We start from the raw sequence: 19,916 nt of genomic DNA on the forward strand, positions 1-19,916 counted from the left end.
TTACAAGGACGACAAAATTTCGAGATTGAGGACTTCTGCTTTTCTTAAACAAAATTTTATTTCTGAACCAACATAGATATATTTTGTTATTCCTAAATAGAATAGACAAAGGTCTCTTGTTGACAAGAAATTATTTTATTAAGCATTAGTCCACACTATACACACTCAATGAGCTCTCTTGAGATACTTCTTTTAATCGCTCCTTTCTCCTTTCCTTTTAGGTCTTTCCGAAGCAACTTTTAATAGACGTTTATAGTAATATTTACTAGATCTTAGTGAAATTTAATGTATATTCTAAATAAGACTAGGATAAGTGAATAGGAGGATGACATCCGAAAAAATACACATAGGCCAACATGGAGCCGGTTTTGCGCTTTTTTATAAATTATTGTTTTTCAATGTTTAAAAACACAGCTTCCTTGGCCTTGTTGCTAAGAACTTTCCAAATAGTTTTATCGAGTAATGTTATATTCGGAATAACATTATTTCCAAGATACTTGGCTCTAATTTCGGCGAATGCCTAACAGTGGCAAATAAAGTGCTCCAGAGTTTCATTGTCTTCTCGACATTATCTAGATTCGTCTGAATCCGCACGTCTAATTTTGTATAGATGAACTCGTAATCCTTAGTATTCACTAAGAATTTGTAACATCATACTAACAACAGACTAGCTCATTTTTGGGATTTTTTTTGCATGCTCTCATCGGGGTCATCCCACAGGATTTTTGTGGTTCTGCTCGCTGTTTTATTACTTCAAGATACCTTATGTGATTCTCTCATCCATAGTTTTAACTCAGCTTTATTTGCGTCGAATAGTTTTGCGTTCATCAGGTTACCTACCACGAGCTCCGTTTCCTTTAAAACTACTTCATTCGGCCTTTCGTTTTTATAGTGTAAACCTTACCTCTTAGCTCCAATACAATCACCTGCTAACATTGAGACCTTTCGGTCAACTCAACTCTTCTACACATGTAATTTGAATCCTTTCCCTTTAAAAGTAGTACGATATCGTCTGCATATAGGAGAGGTCTAAGTTCTTACTCAGAGTAAAATTGTCAAAATTACACCTTGTGATAATCTTCAAAATCTATTTCGCAGCTTATCTATCTGTTTTTTTTAGCATGTTGTTGATCCTGTTACGGAGCATCCGGCCAACGTAAAACTAGGACATTCGGAAGCAATCGAAAACTCGATAGAATTTTGAAAAATTTTATTACTTTCGAATGCCTGATTTTGTCATCTGGTCTATTGATTGGATAAGTATATGAGTATGCACATTATGAAAGACGCTTTCGATGTCTATACGTACCGCCACCGTTTGATATCGAAGGATGCACCTATGTAGTAGACATTTTCGTTTTAAGCTGTTTGCACCGATTGTCCCTTTCCATAAGCATATTGCTTCTATAATTTGACTATGTTGAAATCACAAGAGAGCGAAATGTTTCCATTTGCAAGAAGGTATTCTTTGAATCAGAAACGTGTCACAGATGAACATATTATTATATAGTTTGGACAATTTTCGGAATTTTTGTTCATCAAATATACTCAGTCAAACAAATTCAGAGAGTTATTTTTAATATGAAAATTTTCTGATGCTAATCTGATTTACTGATTAATATTTTATTATTATATTTAAATTCATTATTTACTAATTAAATTCGTTCATTACCTATGTACTTATGTAAATGTTTAGTTTTCATTTTTAGAATAGTTCTCAAACTTACCCGGTATATTGTTATTGGCATAGGTTGATTTTGTTAAAAGTAAAATGATAAATAACAATATTGTGAATTGAAATGATGATTTCAGCCAACAACAAATATGTTCAGATTTTTGTAGAATTTTCTTAAAACTTATCGTTGATTTTCCACGGTAATCTGTTGTTGTCGTCGTACTATATGGTGGTAAATTATATTGAAGGTGAGACGCTGTTGTTGCTGTTGGATCACAAAACTTTAACGTCTCCAGTATCGTTGTTGTTAGTAGACAATTTGAAGTTGAAGGTTTCTGTAAGGTTGTGGGTAATATTGTTGGTGTTGCTGTTGAGGTTGGTCGACAACGTATTTGATAATCGTTATGTTGCTGTTGCTGCTGTTGCTGCTGCTGCTGTTGGTTTGCTATATTTAGCTTATTATTGATAAAGCTTTTATGTTTGTTATTTTTGCGGCTGCAATTTTTCAATTTGTTGTAGCTGTTGTTTTTATGTTTGTTGGAATTAAAATTTAATTGTTGGTTTTTGTTATTGTTTGTGGCGAACGATGATCGCGTTCGGCTTAATGCCTGACACCACCGGTAAGACCCAGGGTCCGCACACATGCCCATGCCTCTGGTCCCATAGTCAATGCCGCTAATGGATCGTCCTCATTGCAGCGGCGTCATCTAAAATAAAAGAATTTTTTTCAAATATATTAGTTTAAAAAAATAATCTAAAAATTTTTGATTTATACAAATGATTAAATGTTTTAATTAAATTATCCGTTGACAATTAGATATTTAAAAATTTTATTCTCTTATTTAGTAATTATAAATTTAATTAATATTTTTCAATTCATTCTTTATTTACTTAGTTTTAATCTTATTCAATTTTCTAATTAAAATGTTATGGCATTTTTCTTCTTCTTCTTAACTGATAACATGTTCAATCATAAAATTGTTTATTATAGTAAGTATAGTAGTTAAAGACATTTTACACGATAAGGATTTTTTTAGCTTAGTTGTTGCTAACTAGAAACTTAATTAAAAATTTTCTACCGCAAATTTCACAACACAACCCTTTTTGCTTAATTGAAATAATCCTTAAAACACTTTTATCTCCACTTCATCTACAATTTAAGTAGTTTTCAAAACTTTGAGAGAAAAAAACTCAATTACTTTGAAATTAAAAAAAAAAAACAAACAACACATACAAAAACATGTAAAATTAGTTTAACCACAATGTCTCAACCACCACCACTAACTCTGCTAAGTAAGTATACGTGAACAAGATAAAATTATTTATACATACACTTAATGTCAACCTAAATGAAGGAAGACATAGTCTATGTATAGGTTTTATAAACAGATTCTAAATAGAATAGTTGAGCATGTAAATGTACAAAACTATTCGTATTTGTCTATATTTTTCACAGGCTGGTAAAGGGGGGTTTCTACTTAAGTACGATAAAGATTTTATCTATTCAATAATATTTAATATATTGCAAAACATTTACAATAAAAACAACAAAACTTTCTATACTATTCATTAATGATCTTTTTTACCCAACAGACTTTTGTAAATACAAAATATTAAGAAGTATGTTTTGTTAATTTTACACACGTTACGTATGTATATATTGACTAAAATTTTAAGAATTTCTATTTGACCGATTAAAAAAAACTCCCTAATGTTTTGAATGAAATAAATACCAAGAGTGCTATATTCGGTGATACTATATGCGCTTCTCGTTCCGAACCTATCGAGACTTCAATAGAAAGACAGACGGAAATAACTACAGATCTATAAGAAACCATATCCTTAAACCATATACAATATACAAATCTGTAAATTACGAAATACTTTCGAAAAATTTCGTTTCTGTTAAATTCTAAATAAATAACATAGTGCAACACGAAAAAAATAACCATATATGGACCCCACTAAGAAGACCCGTGTCTTCCAGTTTTGCCCAAAGTAGTTATAGCCCCCCAAAGATTTGTGACCTTGGTGTCATCATGACAATTATAATTGATTATAATAAAATGAATTAAAAAATGTATACGATTGAATTAATCCCAAAATCTATACTACTTGAAATCAATTCGTACTTGATTTTAGACATTTGTCAAAAAAATCAACTACTTAATACAATAATATTCTAAACTAAATGAGAATTATATGTTAAATATGAATGAAACCTTTTTTATGAAATAAATATTTTTAGTCAAAATATAGATTTTAAGTCAATACAAATTGAACGTAGAGAATATACATATAGTAATCCGTTGCTACATTGATAGCTCTAAGATGGGGAACAAAGTGGAACTTTAGTTCTACATTAAACATCTAGAAACAAAAATATAGTAATGTTTACTTAATTACAATACTAGCATCTGGGAGAAGTCAAAGCAATAACGAAACGAGTAAATTTGTCGTCCACAAGCTTAACATATTTACCGTTTGTCAGAAGGCTATTACGTCAGTAGTCAGGACCGTATTGGAATGTCCTAACCGAATACTTGCCCACAGGTGAAGTTATGGGTACCAGGCCACTTGGACGTAGCTGGCAATGAAATAGCGAAGGGTCTACAAAAATTAGTTAGAGAAACTTATTAGTTCTCTTTAAAGATTGAAACAGTAGGTATAACCACAAAGAGAGCAGGTCAAGAAGCCTTCTCAAAATAATTAATAACTCACAAATAATTAGAAAAATCACTTAATGTAAATCGTGTAAGAAAACGTGTATAGCTTCTATATCTTTACGCAGAAGCTGACTAATGAATTATAAAATATTTATATAACACTTTATTAAAAAGACGTTATTAAATTACTTCTATTCAGTCTAAACTATATGTATAGTATTCAATGAATAATTCTACATAAGGTTATATCCTCCTTTCAACCAAATACATCTCTTAAGTATGTTTTATATAAAAAGTTAATAAATTATAAAATATACTAATAACTGTTATAGGGCATCATACTGATTTTATACATATTAAGTAAGTTTTTTACATAAAAAATAGTCTGCAACACAAATAATAATCTAAATAGTTTTATCAAACAATATTCATACGCCTATAGGAATGGCGTACATCATAGAAGGAACAATCTATACCCCTCAGCCATTAGCATGTAGACGCAATTGTTTTGCTTTTTATAGTGTTCTGTGTATAGGGAAAACTTTTTGTTTCCCTTCCAGCTTATATTTTCATATCTCAATTGAATCCTTATATTTAGATGTTACGCTAGTTTCCCAACAAAAACTATGATTGAAAATATAGTTACAATAAAATACCTATCCATTAGAATTTTAAAGCATTATTTCAACACACTGAATTCATTGGAAGCAATTACCTAACGTAAGCATAGTGGGGAAAAGAAGTGAATGTAAATCCTGTAAACAAACATTATTTTTCTAGAACTTTATGCTTACCATATAGATTTATGTATTTACATAACAACTTATTATAAGACATTATTAGACTACTTCCTTGTAATCATGTCGAAAAATAACTTATTAGATAAAAGCCATTAGAAAGTTTTCACTGGGTTACTCCATCTATAGTCATTACTACTAGCATATACTCAGTTTATTGTTGTTATTGTTTTCTTTTTACATTTTTTTTAAGCCTATAAAATAAACAATATTAAGATACGCATTTTACTAAAACTAGCAAATAATAAGTCTTTTATATTAAGTTTACGAAAAAATAAATCAAAAGAGTTTAAAAGTTTTTCCTTGTTTGAGAACAACTTTTTCTTTTATTTGTTTTCTGTTAAGTTTTGTTTGTAGCTGCTGATGTTTTATTTTGTTAAGATCTTATTAACTTATTTTTTTCTTGTCTCCTGCTTCTTTGTTTTTGTTTTTATTTGCGAAAAAAAGGATTTTCTTGTAAATACATAAATATAATAAAAGATTAATTTTATTGAAATTTTATCAGAAAACTTTGTTTTTTAGGACTTTATTTGTAAGAAAAGACATTCGAAAAGTACCTTTACTGAGCTGCTTTATATAGCTATAAGGTGTTGAATTGTAAAGGTTTAAGATGAAATAATAAATAAACATAGAAAAAACAAGAAAATGATTAATGAATATGTTTTTTTTTTTTCTTTAGAAAGTTATAAGAATTAGTTGTAAATTTTGTTTTATAAAAACTTTTAGAAGGCTTGTCGACACTTCCAATATTGTTAGGAAATTTTTGTGGTTTACAAACTATTTTAATATAAGTACATAGAAACTGATTAATGAAAACAACAAAAGGACTAAAGCAATTGTTTTGTATTTCTTTAAGGGTTCTCGGTTGTCTTTAAATTTGAACCGGTTTAATCATTAATTTTAAAAAAATTACGTATTAATAATACAAAGATTTATTAAACCGTTGACAGTTAATAAAACAGCAATTCTCGAAAAAATAACGATTTACAATTTGGTTTGTTAAAAGGGCTATAATTGTTCATGAACTTGGTCAACTAAAAACAATCATAAAATTGGTCTATTTAAAGAATGAATAAGTTTCGTGCTGTTGCCAATGACAGTAGACATCCCACAGAGGAGTGACTGTGGGACTAATGATTTTAAATGAGTTTGGTGTTATATGTATATGATACATGATGAAGGAAAGAGTATATGAGTTCCTGACAGCCCGTATGAGTGTGTCGGATAAATGTAAAGTTTGCTAGACATCATAAGGTAGGTAATCTTCCGGTATATCCGTATGATTTATTTCACCTGATGTTGTAGTTTGTCTCCCCCTTTTTTGACATTAGACCAGCGGGGCTACTATGGCTTACTGTACTTCAGCAGAGTGCTTGTACATAAAACGACTCATACCTGTAGAAAAATGTCCATCTAAGTTCTATATTGAAGGATTCAGGGGAGCGTACCGTTCTCAAGTATGTGTACGAGAAAGACCACTGTCATTCGACATTCGTGTCAACTTGTTCTCTCAATGTGTGATGGTTTCATTACATATTTCCTTTAGACGATCCCATCTGTACTTTTCTATACAAAATTTTGTCAGATCATAGTACTTGTGTGCTCCTGTGAATCCGGCTTAAGCAAGAACAAAGTTTTCGGCTTGTTGGATGGATTCTAGGAGTTGTTGCCGACACAACAGAGGCTACTCCATCCACGTGGTTTTAAACATAAGCGTTGCTTTTGAAACTCAGAAGTTAAGCAACGTGGCAGCAATGTTCAGTGGTTAAATATGTCAAGTACTTGAGAAAATTGCCACTGGTGTATAAGAAGCACAGTGGGACGGTGGTAATTCATTACAGAAGCTTTAAATTTTATATATATGTTAAAATATTTAATACATTTTTTATTTATTAATTACTAATTGATTATTCAATTTGCAACGCAATAACCATACAAATAATTTTAATTTTTACTTCTACTACAACAAATCGTTGACTGCCTGTGATACACATACATATGCATGTACATTGTTCATATATCTCTCAATATAAAAGAAGTATTTTTATCCAAAAATGTGTTCAATGTTACCAAACCAATTGCAGGTGAATGTTAACAAATCTATATGCAAATAGGAAGACAGACAGGATACAGCATTAAAAATGATTCCATTTGTAAATCGCTTCATTAGTTAGGAAATCCTGATCAAGGCTGTCATTGAAATGCATCAATTGCAGGGAACGAAAAAAACTCATACATACATGTGTAGCATATACAATATTATTGTAGTATAACGCTTAAATCTAGGGTCTGGTTATAAGTTTTCGAATAAAAAAGAATCAAATATAAACCCACTTGCACGAGAAAGGACATGAAAACATGTTCACCTGGAAAATTTGATTTTTTTTTGTGAATTTTTTTTTTCCAAATATGCAGATTTATCAATGGAACTGTTTTGAGTGGGTACTCTTGATGGGGTGTAAATGGGGTAAAACTTGTTATTTTGTGAGTATAAATGTGTGTTTGTAGTAACCAATTGTCTGATGAAATGTCAACTTTATGGTGTGAATACACATGGAAAAAAGGACACATATTTCAGCAAAATTTATAAACCTTTATTTGGTTCTTAGAAAAAAAAAATTAAAATTATTCTCCTTTTCTGTACGTATATCAGTGAATGAAAGAAATTTTGTTGACACTGACAAATGATAAATAGTAAAGCATAGAATTTCAAAATCTAAAAATGATTTAAAAATTTTAAATAAAACTATATGATATAGGTTTGGCTATATATTGTAAGTATTACTATTTCGACCATAAAAACCACCTCATTAGAAAATAACAAATTCAGTTCTATTTATTTAAGGGGCAAAAACAGATACTTGTGTCTACTTACGTATGTAGGTAGCCATTCATATATTTCTAAACATTATTGCCATTCATTTAGAGTAAGGGGCAAAATAAAGCAAAACTATGTTGTATATTGAGAAATCTAAATTGGAATTCATTAGTTTCTAAAACCCCACATTTCCTATTTCAAATAGTATAACATTGATTTGAGAAAATTTCGTTGGATAGTTTGTTGTTATGTAGCTAAGGAATTTCAATTTCAATTCATTTCTGGTTATTGTCTATACTAATACATTTTAACTGTGCATAGAACTATTGGGGGAAAATTGTCTATTTTAAAAAATTTTTGGTTTGTCTGAGTTAAGTTTTTTTTTTATATGGTTTTAGTGTTTAGTTTTTGGTTTAGCATTTTAGACATTTTTGTTGTATATGCTGTTCTAGTATGTTGTTACTGCAATGGTACTTTATTACTTCCGTTTCCGTTACAACATTTTCAATCTAATGTTTCATTTATTTTCAACATTTCTCATTGTACCACCAATGACCAATAGTTTTTGATAATTCTTACATACATATAGTTTTTTTTTGCGGATATGCTGTAGAGTTTGTTCAAATATATACATCATTGTATTCTTCAAAACACCCCTAACTCATCATATGATTTTTAATATGATAAAAAGTAAATATAAACCTTTTCTCAGTTTACAATATGCAATGTATGCAAAGTTTTGAGCCCTGTTTGTGTGGTCTTTTGCAGTTTTTTTTTCTTAGTTATAAGATTAGTTATTTATTTGTTTTATTTATTTTGTTTTCCTGTTTTTATATTTATTTGCATATTTAGTTTAATTTTATTTTTTGTTTATATTTATTTAGATTTTATTTATGCTTTTATTCTGATTACTACTATCCTATAGCTTCTTTTATTTATCATTTGTTTTATTATTAAAAAAATTTTAGTTTTTGTCTTTTAAAACAGTATGAGAGTATGTCAACAACAATACACAAAGGATGGAGATACAGTCTTCAGTAGAGTGTATTGCTAATGAAAGGAGACATTTTTTCCAAAAATTTCCTTTCAAAATTCTTGAAATTTTAATAATAAAATTTTGTAAAAATTAATTTAATTATATGATATATAATACTTTCGATAGAAGGCAAACATGAAACGAAGAATTAACTTGTTTTTTTCTAGTATCATTTCCGTAGTTGAAAGGCAAAAGTACATAAGTTTTTTGCACTTCTCAGGAGAAAGTTTTAATATCCAATACAAAATTTCGATATTTTAACAAAACTGATCCGTTATTTTTAAAAAGACTAGACTATAGACTAGACAATAGACTAGACAATAGACTAGACTATAGACTAGACTATAGACTAGACTATAGACTAGACTGTAGGCCAGACTATAGACTAGACTATAGACTAGACTATAGACTAGACTATAGACTAGACTATAGACTAGACTATTGACTAGGCTATAGACTAGACTATAGACTAGACTATAGACTAGACTATAGACTAGAATATAGACTAGACTATAGACTAGACTATAGACTAGACTATAGACTAAACTATAGACTAGACTATAGACTAGACTATAGACTAGACTATAGACTAGACTATAGACTAGACTATAGACTAGACTATAGACTAGACTATAGACTAGACTATAGACTAGACTATAGACTAGACTATAGACTAGACTATAGACTAGACTATAGACTAGACTATAGACTACTATAGACTAGACTATAGACTAGACTATAGACTTAGACTATAGACTAGACTATAGACTAGACTATAGACTAGACTATAGACTAGACTATAGACTAGACAATAGACTAGACTATAGACTAGACTATAGACTAGACTATAGACTAGACTATAGACTAGACTATAGACTAGACTATAGACTAGACTATAGACTAGACTATAGACTAGACTATAGACTAGACTATAGACTAGACTATAGACTAGACTATAGACTAGACTATAGACTAGACTATAGACTAGACTATAGACTAGACTATAGACTAGACTATAGACTAGACTATAGACTAGACTATAGACTAGACTATAGACTAGACTATAGACTAGACTATAGACTAGACTATAGACTAGACTATAGACTAGACTATAGACTAGACTATAGACTAGACTATAGACTAGACTATAGAAGACTATAGACTAGACTATAGACTAGACTATAGACTAGACTATAGACTAGACTATAGACTAGACTATAGACTAGACTATAGACTAGACTATAGACTAGACTATAGACTAGACTATAGACTAGACTATAGACTAGACTATAGACTAGACTATAGACTAGACTATAGACTAGACTATAGACTAGACTATAGACTAGACTATAGACTAGACTATAGACTAGACTATAGACTAGACTATAGACTAGACTATAGACTAGACTATAGACTAGACTATAGACTAGACTATAGACTAGACTATAGACTAGACTATAGACTAGACTATAGACTAGACTATAGACTAGACTATAGACTAGACTATAGACTAGACTATAGACTAGACTATAGACTAGACTATAGACTAGACTATAGACTAGACTATAGACTAGACTATAGACTAGACTATAGACTAGACTATAGACTAGACTATAGACTAGACTATAGACTAGACTATAGACTAGACTATAGACTAGACTATAGACTAGACTATAGACTAGACTATAGACTAGACTATAGACTAGACTATAGACTAGACTATAGACTAGACTATAGACTAGACTATAGACTAGACTATAGACTAGACTATAGACTAGACTATAGACTAGACTATAGACTAGACTATAGACTAGACTATAGACTAGACTATAGACTAGACTATAGACTAGACTATAGACTAGACTATAGACTAGACTATAGACTAGACTATAGACTAGACTATAGACTAGACTATAGACTAGACTATAGACTAGACTATAGACTAGACTATAGACTAGACTATAGACTAGACTATAGACTAGACTATAGACTAGACTATAGACTAGACTATAGACTAGACTATAGACTAGACTATAGACTAGACTATAGACTAGACTATAGACTAGACTATAGACTAGACTATAGACTAGACTATAGACTAGACTATAGACTAGACTATAGACTAGACTATAGACTAGACTATAGACTAGACTATAGACTAGACTATAGACTAGACTATAGACTAGACTATAGACTAGACTATAGACTAGACTATAGACTAGACTATAGACTAGACTATAGACTAGACTATAGACTAGACTATAGACTAGACTATAGACTAGACTATAGACTAGACTATAGACTAGACTATAGACTAGACTATAGACTAGACTATAGACTAGACTATAGACTAGACTATAGACTAGACTATAGACTAGACTATAGACTAGACTATAGACTAGACTATAGACTAGACTATAGACTAGACTATAGACTAGACTATAGACTAGACTATAGACTAGACTATAGACTAGACTATAGACTAGACTATAGACTAGACTATAGACTAGACTATAGACTAGACTATAGACTAGACTATAGACTAGACTATAGACTAGACTATAGACTAGACTATAGACTAGACTATAGACTAGACTATAGACTAGACTATAGACTAGACTATAGACTAGACTATAGACTAGACTATAGACTAGACTATAGACTAGACTATAGACTAGACTATAGACTAGACTATAGACTAGACTATAGACTAGACTATAGACTAGACTATAGACTAGACTATAGACTAGACTATAGACTAGACTATAGACTAGACTATAGACTAGACTATAGACTAGACTATAGACTAGACTATAGACTAGACTATAGACTAGACTATAGACTAGACTATAGACTAGACTATAGACTAGACTATAGACTAGACTATAGACTAGACTATAGACTAGACTATAGACTAGACTATAGACTAGACTATAGACTAGACTATAGACTAGACTATAGACTAGACTATAGACTAGACTATAGACTAGACTATAGACTAGACTATAGACTAGACTATAGACTAGACTATAGACTAGACTATAGACTAGACTATAGACTAGACTATAGACTAGACTATAGACTAGACTATAGACTAGACTATAGACTAGACTATAGACTAGACTATAGACTAGACTATAGACTAGACTATAGACTAGACTATAGACTAGACTATAGACTAGACTATAGACTAGACTATAGACTAGACTATAGACTAGACTATAGACTTATAGACTAGACTATAGACTAGACTATAGACTAGACTATAGACTAGACTATAGACTAGACTATATACTAGACTATAGACTACACTATAGACTAGACTATAGACTAGACCATAGACTAGACTATAGACTAGACTATAGATTGTACTATTGACTAGAATATAAACTAGAACATAGACTAGACTATATACTTCACTATATACACAGAGGGAAAAGATATGTTCACTCCTCGTACCAAATTGACACTAAAGTGCTTATAATTTAGCGATGACATCGGATGTTAAAGTATATACATACCAACAAACATTGCAAACAATCCGTTGTGGATAGTGGTCTTAACATAGATTTTGAAAACGAATTGGTGCAATGTTAACAACGTTGCATTGTCAACATTACATACTGTTGTTGTGTATATAATTTGAAAACGGATGTTATTGAAAAATTATAAATACTTTGGTATTATATTTCTATTTTCTTCTGTGTATAGACAAAACTATAGGCAAGGCATATTGTAAATGAGAGTGTTATATAGTAAAATCTTTATTAAAATCTAGGCTAAAGTTTAAGCTAGAAACTAAACTATATCTCTTGTCTAGACTGCAAAATAGCCTATTGTTCATTTTATTATACATATATATGTATTTTTATCCATATTTAAGTTGACCTCCCTTTAGAAAAAAAGATAAATTTAAATTTAATACCTTTAACAGAAAACATTAGTTAGATATTTTATAGAAAGAAATTTATTTGTGTGTTTTTTTAACAATTATCTAGGGTATTGCTTCCAATTTCTTATTTATAACAAAATGCCAATATATGTATTTAAGTTTAACTATAAACACAGTTCAAGCAGGAATTCAGTCATTGGCCTTATAACAAATATTGCCAAAAGGCGCCAGTATGGCTGTCTTCAACACAAAACAACCTGAATTGTTTTTGTTAGTTTTCTTCTTTATAGTTTTATGCACACACCGTTGAATATAACTTTTTTTCCATTTGTTATGTTATTTTTATGTTAAAACAAAAACAAAATTTTATAGCTCAGCATTCGTGTAAAAAAAATCGGAGTAGAAGATGAAAATAACTAGAATCCTATAAAGATAACAAAGTTACAAAGTGACTAAGAAAATTGTTAGCAGAAAAAAAGAAATAAAAATTGGTAAAACATACTTCTGGGTGGGTAAGAGAGCAGAGCATAACGTTGTATGTAAAAAGTATGTTAAAGTTTTGTGAAATAAGAAAACTAGTTGAAGAAGAGGAAAAAGATGAAATAGGAGAAAAAAATAATTTATTGAAAAAATTGCTCAAGGTGTTTTTGCCAATAAGTGGTTAAAATAGATGTATGTGTCTGAAGAGTAGTAGAATTGAAAAATAACTTAAATGTTTTGCATTACTTATCAGTAATGATAGGGCTTGCAAGTTAAAATTAAGATACTTTATATAATTTTACTCTGTAATAAGAACTGTTTATTTCGCTAACAACTTTTAAACATTTAGATTTTCAAACAGAAATATTTCAGTCTTTTAATAACTCATTTGTATAAGGATACCTATATATGAGTATAACAAACCATTAATAATAATTATGTCTATTCACCTGTCAATTTTATGTATTTTTCTGTTAAGTTTGCTGAAGGATATCCAAATCAAATTTTGAAATTGTATAGTTTTTTTCAGAAACTTCTCAATTACAACACCTAAAAACAAATTTTTCTTTAGAATTTTTCTCTTCACTAAGAACTATAAATATTTTTACTGCCACACACATACAAAATCATAAAAAAACAAACGTATAAAGACAAAAAATAAGTAATAGAATGATATAAAAGTTTTGTAACTCATATCCCCAAGTGCCTTAAAAATACATATTTTCCATATCAAACAAATTCATAAAATAGAACAAACAATTACCTTTATTTGTAAAATATGTATTTGAAAACATAAAAACAGACACACTTTTTCTTTTTAACTAAATATTAAGCTAATATTAAATGTTCCATAAAATATAAACAAATAAATAAATACAGGGCCCTATAACGAGATAGAAAGTTTATGGTCTCTTAAGATATGTAATCCTTGAAAACAGGAAATGGCAAAATTAATTAAAACATTTTGCAAAACGTAAAAATTCTAATAAAAATGCATAAAACTTAGTAGTCATAGCCAAAGGTTTATGCTAAACGCTGTGGTTTCGACATATTTTTGAGGGATTCAAAGTTTTATAACTTTTATGTTTCTAAATAAATTTTTGCAAAAGTCTTTAGATTTTATGGTAAATAAACATAAAATATTTATATTACTCATACGCCACACAAACATATGTAGACAACAAAGCACACGAATAAGGCTCAACAATTCTTTGTCTCACATAAAACAACCATAAAATACTTCCGGTTTTATTATCATTTATAGAAACTGGCAAAGAAAAGTGAGTATTTGTAAGTGTTTAGTAACCTACAAAAAGTTTTTTACAACAATTTTTCTAAACAAGGGGGAACGGGAAAAAGCAAACACAAGGCAAAACAAATATCAACATTTACCATATGTAGAGCCAACAGAAAAAAGTTTAAACCATTAAAACTTTAACACGTTTTGAGACTCGAAACATTTTATAACATACATTTCTATAAGAGTATTTATATTTAGATGTCTATATTACTTTTTTTCTTATTTGCAGTTTTTTATCTTTTTTTTTTCTCTGTATATATTGACATATATCCATAGAATACATACGTTTGTAAGGACTATAATTTATATAAAAGTTTTATGAATATAGTTTATCTTTGGAAAAACGAAATTGGATGCAGAAAAATAAGTGGAAGGAGAAGAAATGAAAATAGGAAAAAAACACAGATGAGAAAGTTTTATATGGGTTTCATTGAACAAAAGAAAATGTAGAGCAAAATAAGAAAAAATAAATTAAATATAATTTATCTTTCGGTTGAAGATATTCCATTTATACCCTACATCACTATGATAAGAGAGAGCATTATGTGATTGTTTCGACTTTTTCCCTAAAGTACAGTTATAGGGTCAGATTAAATTTCTAAGCAATTTAACTATAGTTTTAATAATTTTATTTGCCCTTAGACTTTACTGATTAGTCCATAGATTCATCTGTTGACTATTCTCTGAATAAATGAGTCGGGTCAGATTTAATGCCATTATCAATTTAAATCTTATCTATGACGAAATTAATGGTGTTGTCTTGTCTTTTCACTTATACGACTTTTATAAACTAGTCTGTTGATAAGTCTAATCTATAGAGTCTCTTGACAGATCTATGGAGTAGTTTGTTAACTTGCTTATGAACTAGTGGATTAATCTAATGACAAGTGTTAAACTAATCCTTAATGTACAGCAATCAAATCAGATTCAATCAATTTAACTTTAGTCTAAGCCTAAATTAATGATCTTTGGACAAGACTGGTGTATTAATCAGTCCATTGGTTAATTTATAGACTAATCTCTTCACAGATCTGTGGTGATAAGTCTATGAACTAGTCTCTTGACAGATTGTTAATCTAGCCTATGGAATAGCCTATTAACTATTTTATTTAGTCTCTAACTAGCTTACAAACTAAAATGATGACAAGTTTATCGACTAGTAAATAGTCTAAAGACTAGTCTAGGTTAACTAGCAATATCGACTGTAGAGTAGTCCTTAGATAGTCTATAGCCTCGTCTATGAAATGGTTTATTGCATTGGACAAGACTGATATATTAATCAGTTCATTGATTAGTTTATAGACTAATCCTTTCACAAGTCTGTGGATAAGTTTATGGACTAGTCTCTAGACAGGTTTATAATCTAACATATAAATAGTCTATGAACTAGTCTATAGATTAGTCTACTTACTAGCTTATGAAGTAATATGTTGGCTAGTTTATGGTCTATCAAATAGTCTAAAGACTAGTCTAGGTTAACAAGTTATTTGACTGTAGAGTAGTCCTTAGATAGCCTACAGCCTTGTTTATGAAATGGTTTATTGACAAATCTTTTGACTTGTCTATAGACTAATCCACATATTTACCAGACTTTTTACATGTCTCTGGAGCACTCTGTTTATAACCTCGCCTATGGACAAGTCAATTGACTAGTCAATAAGCTAATCTGTCTAGTCTTTAAGTAGTTTATAAACTATTCTGTTGGCAAGTCTATGGAATAGTCGATTGGCTATTTTATGGACTGATCTATTGACTCATAATTGTCATGTCTATTGACAAATTTATCAACTAGTTTAGAAACTTCATTGACTACTCTTTGGACGAGTCTATGTATTAGTATATTTATTAGTGTAGTTCTGTATTTTATTTCGCTGTAAAAAAAAACTACTTAAAATATCTATACCTGCCTTAAATCGTATAGTTAATGATGTATGTAACTACATGTTCGACTATGCCGAACTTTTTAAAATGTTTTTTTTTTTATTATTTTCTTTTATCTATTTGTTTGTTTGCAAATTAAACTAGATAAATGTTTATTGCAATATCAGTGCAAAGTATTGTAGTAAGTTGTTTTTTGTTTTTTATTTTTTCTTAGATTTGTAGAGGTTGTTTTAAATAAATAAAAAAAGGCTGCCCTTTTTTATTGATTGCTCTACTTGGTCAACTTTTTCATTATACTTTTATAAAGAATTTTATTTATTATTAAAGTTTTTATTTAATGAGAAATCGTAGCAAAGTATAGATTTATGCCGTATAAGTACTTTTTAAATAGATAAATTGTATTTCAGTTTGACAGTCTTATTTTACGATGTCATGGTTTTGTATCAAATCAAAATTTATGGTGTAATTTAAGTTGAAGATTTATATAAGGCGCATAACTTTTTTTATTAAAAAAAATAACCCAGCAAAGTTTTGGCCATAACATACTCTACAATATAATTTAAATTTCAAAAGTAAAATATAATTATATTCTATTTAATTATTATTAAGATGATAGCAATTTAACTTATAAGTAGTTTTATTATTTTTTTTAAGTTGCCCATACCCATCTAGTCTCCATAGTTCCCCCATCTAATGACTTTCTACTATTTTCTGCAATTTTTATTTATTTTGCAACTTCACTGATTTCAGTCTGTTTATCTTATATTTTTTTTATAAATTACAAAAGACAAAAAAAGTACATAATTTAAATGGATTTATTCATGCATGAAATTGGTAATAATTTTACCTTTATTCTTTATTTATTTTCTCTGCACTTTTTGTTTGTGCTATTATATCTTTAAATTAACTTTGTGGCTTGATAATAAAGTTCTCTGAACTTCATTTAAATAGAAAAGTAAAGGAAATAAAATTATAATTCTTAAAATGAAAAAAAGTCTGATATTTCACTTTTTATCAAAAGAATTTTATTATTTTTTTTTTAAAGAAGCCAACCAAACAACCAACTTTATTTCAATTAAAGTATATACAATGTACATACTTTTAATTAATTAACAAAAAAAGTATATATTATCATTACCATTTACTTTGACTGCTTTGACGTTATTGTGTACACATAGATATAAGCATACTTGTAAAGGTGAGTAGCAAATATACAGTGGATAACAATTAAAGAGTGTAGCAATTGAAACGATAGTATAAACACAATTTGAAAGTATATTTTATTCTGTTGTAAATAATATTAACAAAATAAACCTAAAAGTTTTTAAGTTTTATTCCATCGTTTTTAAAGAAAATATTATCGATTTTTGTTATATCTTCATATGTGACATGTGACAATTTCTTTCTTACAAATTACATGAACGGACAGCCTTTAAAACAATTTGGATCTGAAGTAGGTGAATATTAATAAAATATACACTTTACAGTATTCATATACACTTGACTGTATTCATATAAATATTGTCATTAGTTATATCCCATCAGTTCTACAAACATCTAATCACCTGATTGAATCTATTGCATCGAAACGAAATGATCTCTCCAATGAGAGCTTTTTACTAATTCTTTCTATAAGTTATGTATTCCCAAAATCCTTCATTATTCATTTCACTGTATTTATTCCCCCGAGGGCATGTTACCTTAGTGAAACCTCCACCTTGATGTTATTGCCCGGCAATAGAGGGGTTTTCCAATATCTCTAGTCTAGCCGGGACTTAAAAATTGGTTACAGTCTACTGCCGGCTTAGTCCTTGCTTAGATTGAAAAGATGTCTGGTACTACGGGTGGCCAATTGCCCGCATTACTATGTCCTGGCTGGTCAGTTGGTTGAGGTTCCTTGGGGATATACGTAGTGGCGGTGGTTTGAACACAAATTCGCGGGAAGAGTAAGTTGCGGTTAAAAGAATCATATAAATTAAATTCAATATTTCGGGATAAGTTCGGTGCTTTTGCCGAAACAAAATATATCCCACAGAGAAGTGAATTGTATATAGTACGGCATGAATGTGAGGTACGGTAGGCCTCACCCCACCCGTCTACCTAAAATGAAATTAAATGTGTGCTTGGTTGTATGATGATGGATGAAAGGTGTCATATACAAATGATATCATTGAATTTTTCTACCTTGTCCAGATATGTTCAGAGTATACTCTGTTCATATCAGAATTACCACAGTGTGTTCCTGTGAGTAAGACCAAAGTCTCGGCTTATTTGATGGATTCGTACCTCACTCCACTGGTTACGTCTCTAGGTGATGTTGCTGAATCAACAGAGGCCATCCCTTCTGCGTGGTTGTAAACGGAAATGATGTTTTATATTTCGGAAGTTAAGCAACGGCGCAGCAATGGTCATAGATAAGATAGCTCGAGTACTTCAGCAAAGTGCTTGTACATGGACCGGCCCAATCTATGTACAAAATTGCCACCCGAGTTCTTCATTGAAGGATTCAGGAGCGATGGTAGACCGTTGTAAGTCTACCCAGTAGATGAAAAATATGGGGTGGTCAGGTACTCACATAAAGCACTTCGACATTCACTGTGTTCATATATTCCCACAATTCCACAAAGTGTCAAAGTATCCGAAAAAGACAATAATTTCCAGCAACATATAATTATCTTGTCGGCTTTATTGCAGCGAAACGCAAATGATCTCTCAAATGAGAGCATTTTTAATCTTTGTTTCATCTGTACGTACGCTTTTTTCACAAGAAAGTACTCTTTGTAAACGAGAGCGGAGACAGAAGTTACTTTACAGAGCCCAAGTCTAGAAAGAGGATATTCAAAAACCATACGTAAGCAAAGAGATTCACTGTCACTTTGAACTAGCTTTCTAACAGACTCTTGGTAATCTATGAAGTGATGTTCGACTTTTTACCAGTACAAAAACGTATATTGAAATAGCTAGTCCAATGGGTAGCCAGTGGTTAGGAGTAATCCTAAGTAATAGGTTAAGTGATATTCTGCCAAACTTTAAGGATATAGATGCATGCATACATTTTCTTTAATTTTATAAGTTAAAATACCAGCAACAACATTTTTGTGGTAAATATCTTAAGGTTAAATATATAGTATGAAGACACATTTACTTTTACTGTTATTTTTTTTTTTTTTATAATAAAATGTTTGTGTTTTTAATTAAATTTATTTACTACATTTATAAGTAGCAAACACTTGTATGAGAAGAACATGTATAGAAATTTGAAAGGAGAAATATCTATCTAAGTAAATGAATTTGTATTAGTGTATGTAAATAAGAAATCCTTTTTATGTTGCTAGGCAATTGTAGGAGTATGTTTATATGTATATGTTTAA

General features: G+C 29.8%; 1 protein-coding gene across 5 annotated transcripts in view; it reads right to left on the bottom strand.

Moving 5' to 3' along the window:
* Nucleotides 1–19,916, bottom strand: part of LOC111675200 (protein turtle) — a 157,404-nt gene that overhangs the window by 99,126 nt on the left and 38,362 nt on the right. For all 5 annotated transcript variants that reach the window (XM_046956450.1, XM_046956454.1, XM_046956451.1 and 2 more), the window contains exon 3: nt 1,728–2,382. In XM_046956450.1, the coding sequence (XP_046812406.1) occupies nt 1,728–2,325 (598 nt within the window). In that variant the 5' untranslated portion in view covers nt 2,326–2,382. The remainder of the gene's footprint in view (nt 1–1,727; nt 2,383–19,916) is intronic.

This window comes from Lucilia cuprina, chromosome 2 (assembly GCF_022045245.1).
Source record: "Lucilia cuprina isolate Lc7/37 chromosome 2, ASM2204524v1, whole genome shotgun sequence".
NCBI classification, from domain to species: Eukaryota; Metazoa; Arthropoda; class Insecta; order Diptera; family Calliphoridae; genus Lucilia; species Lucilia cuprina.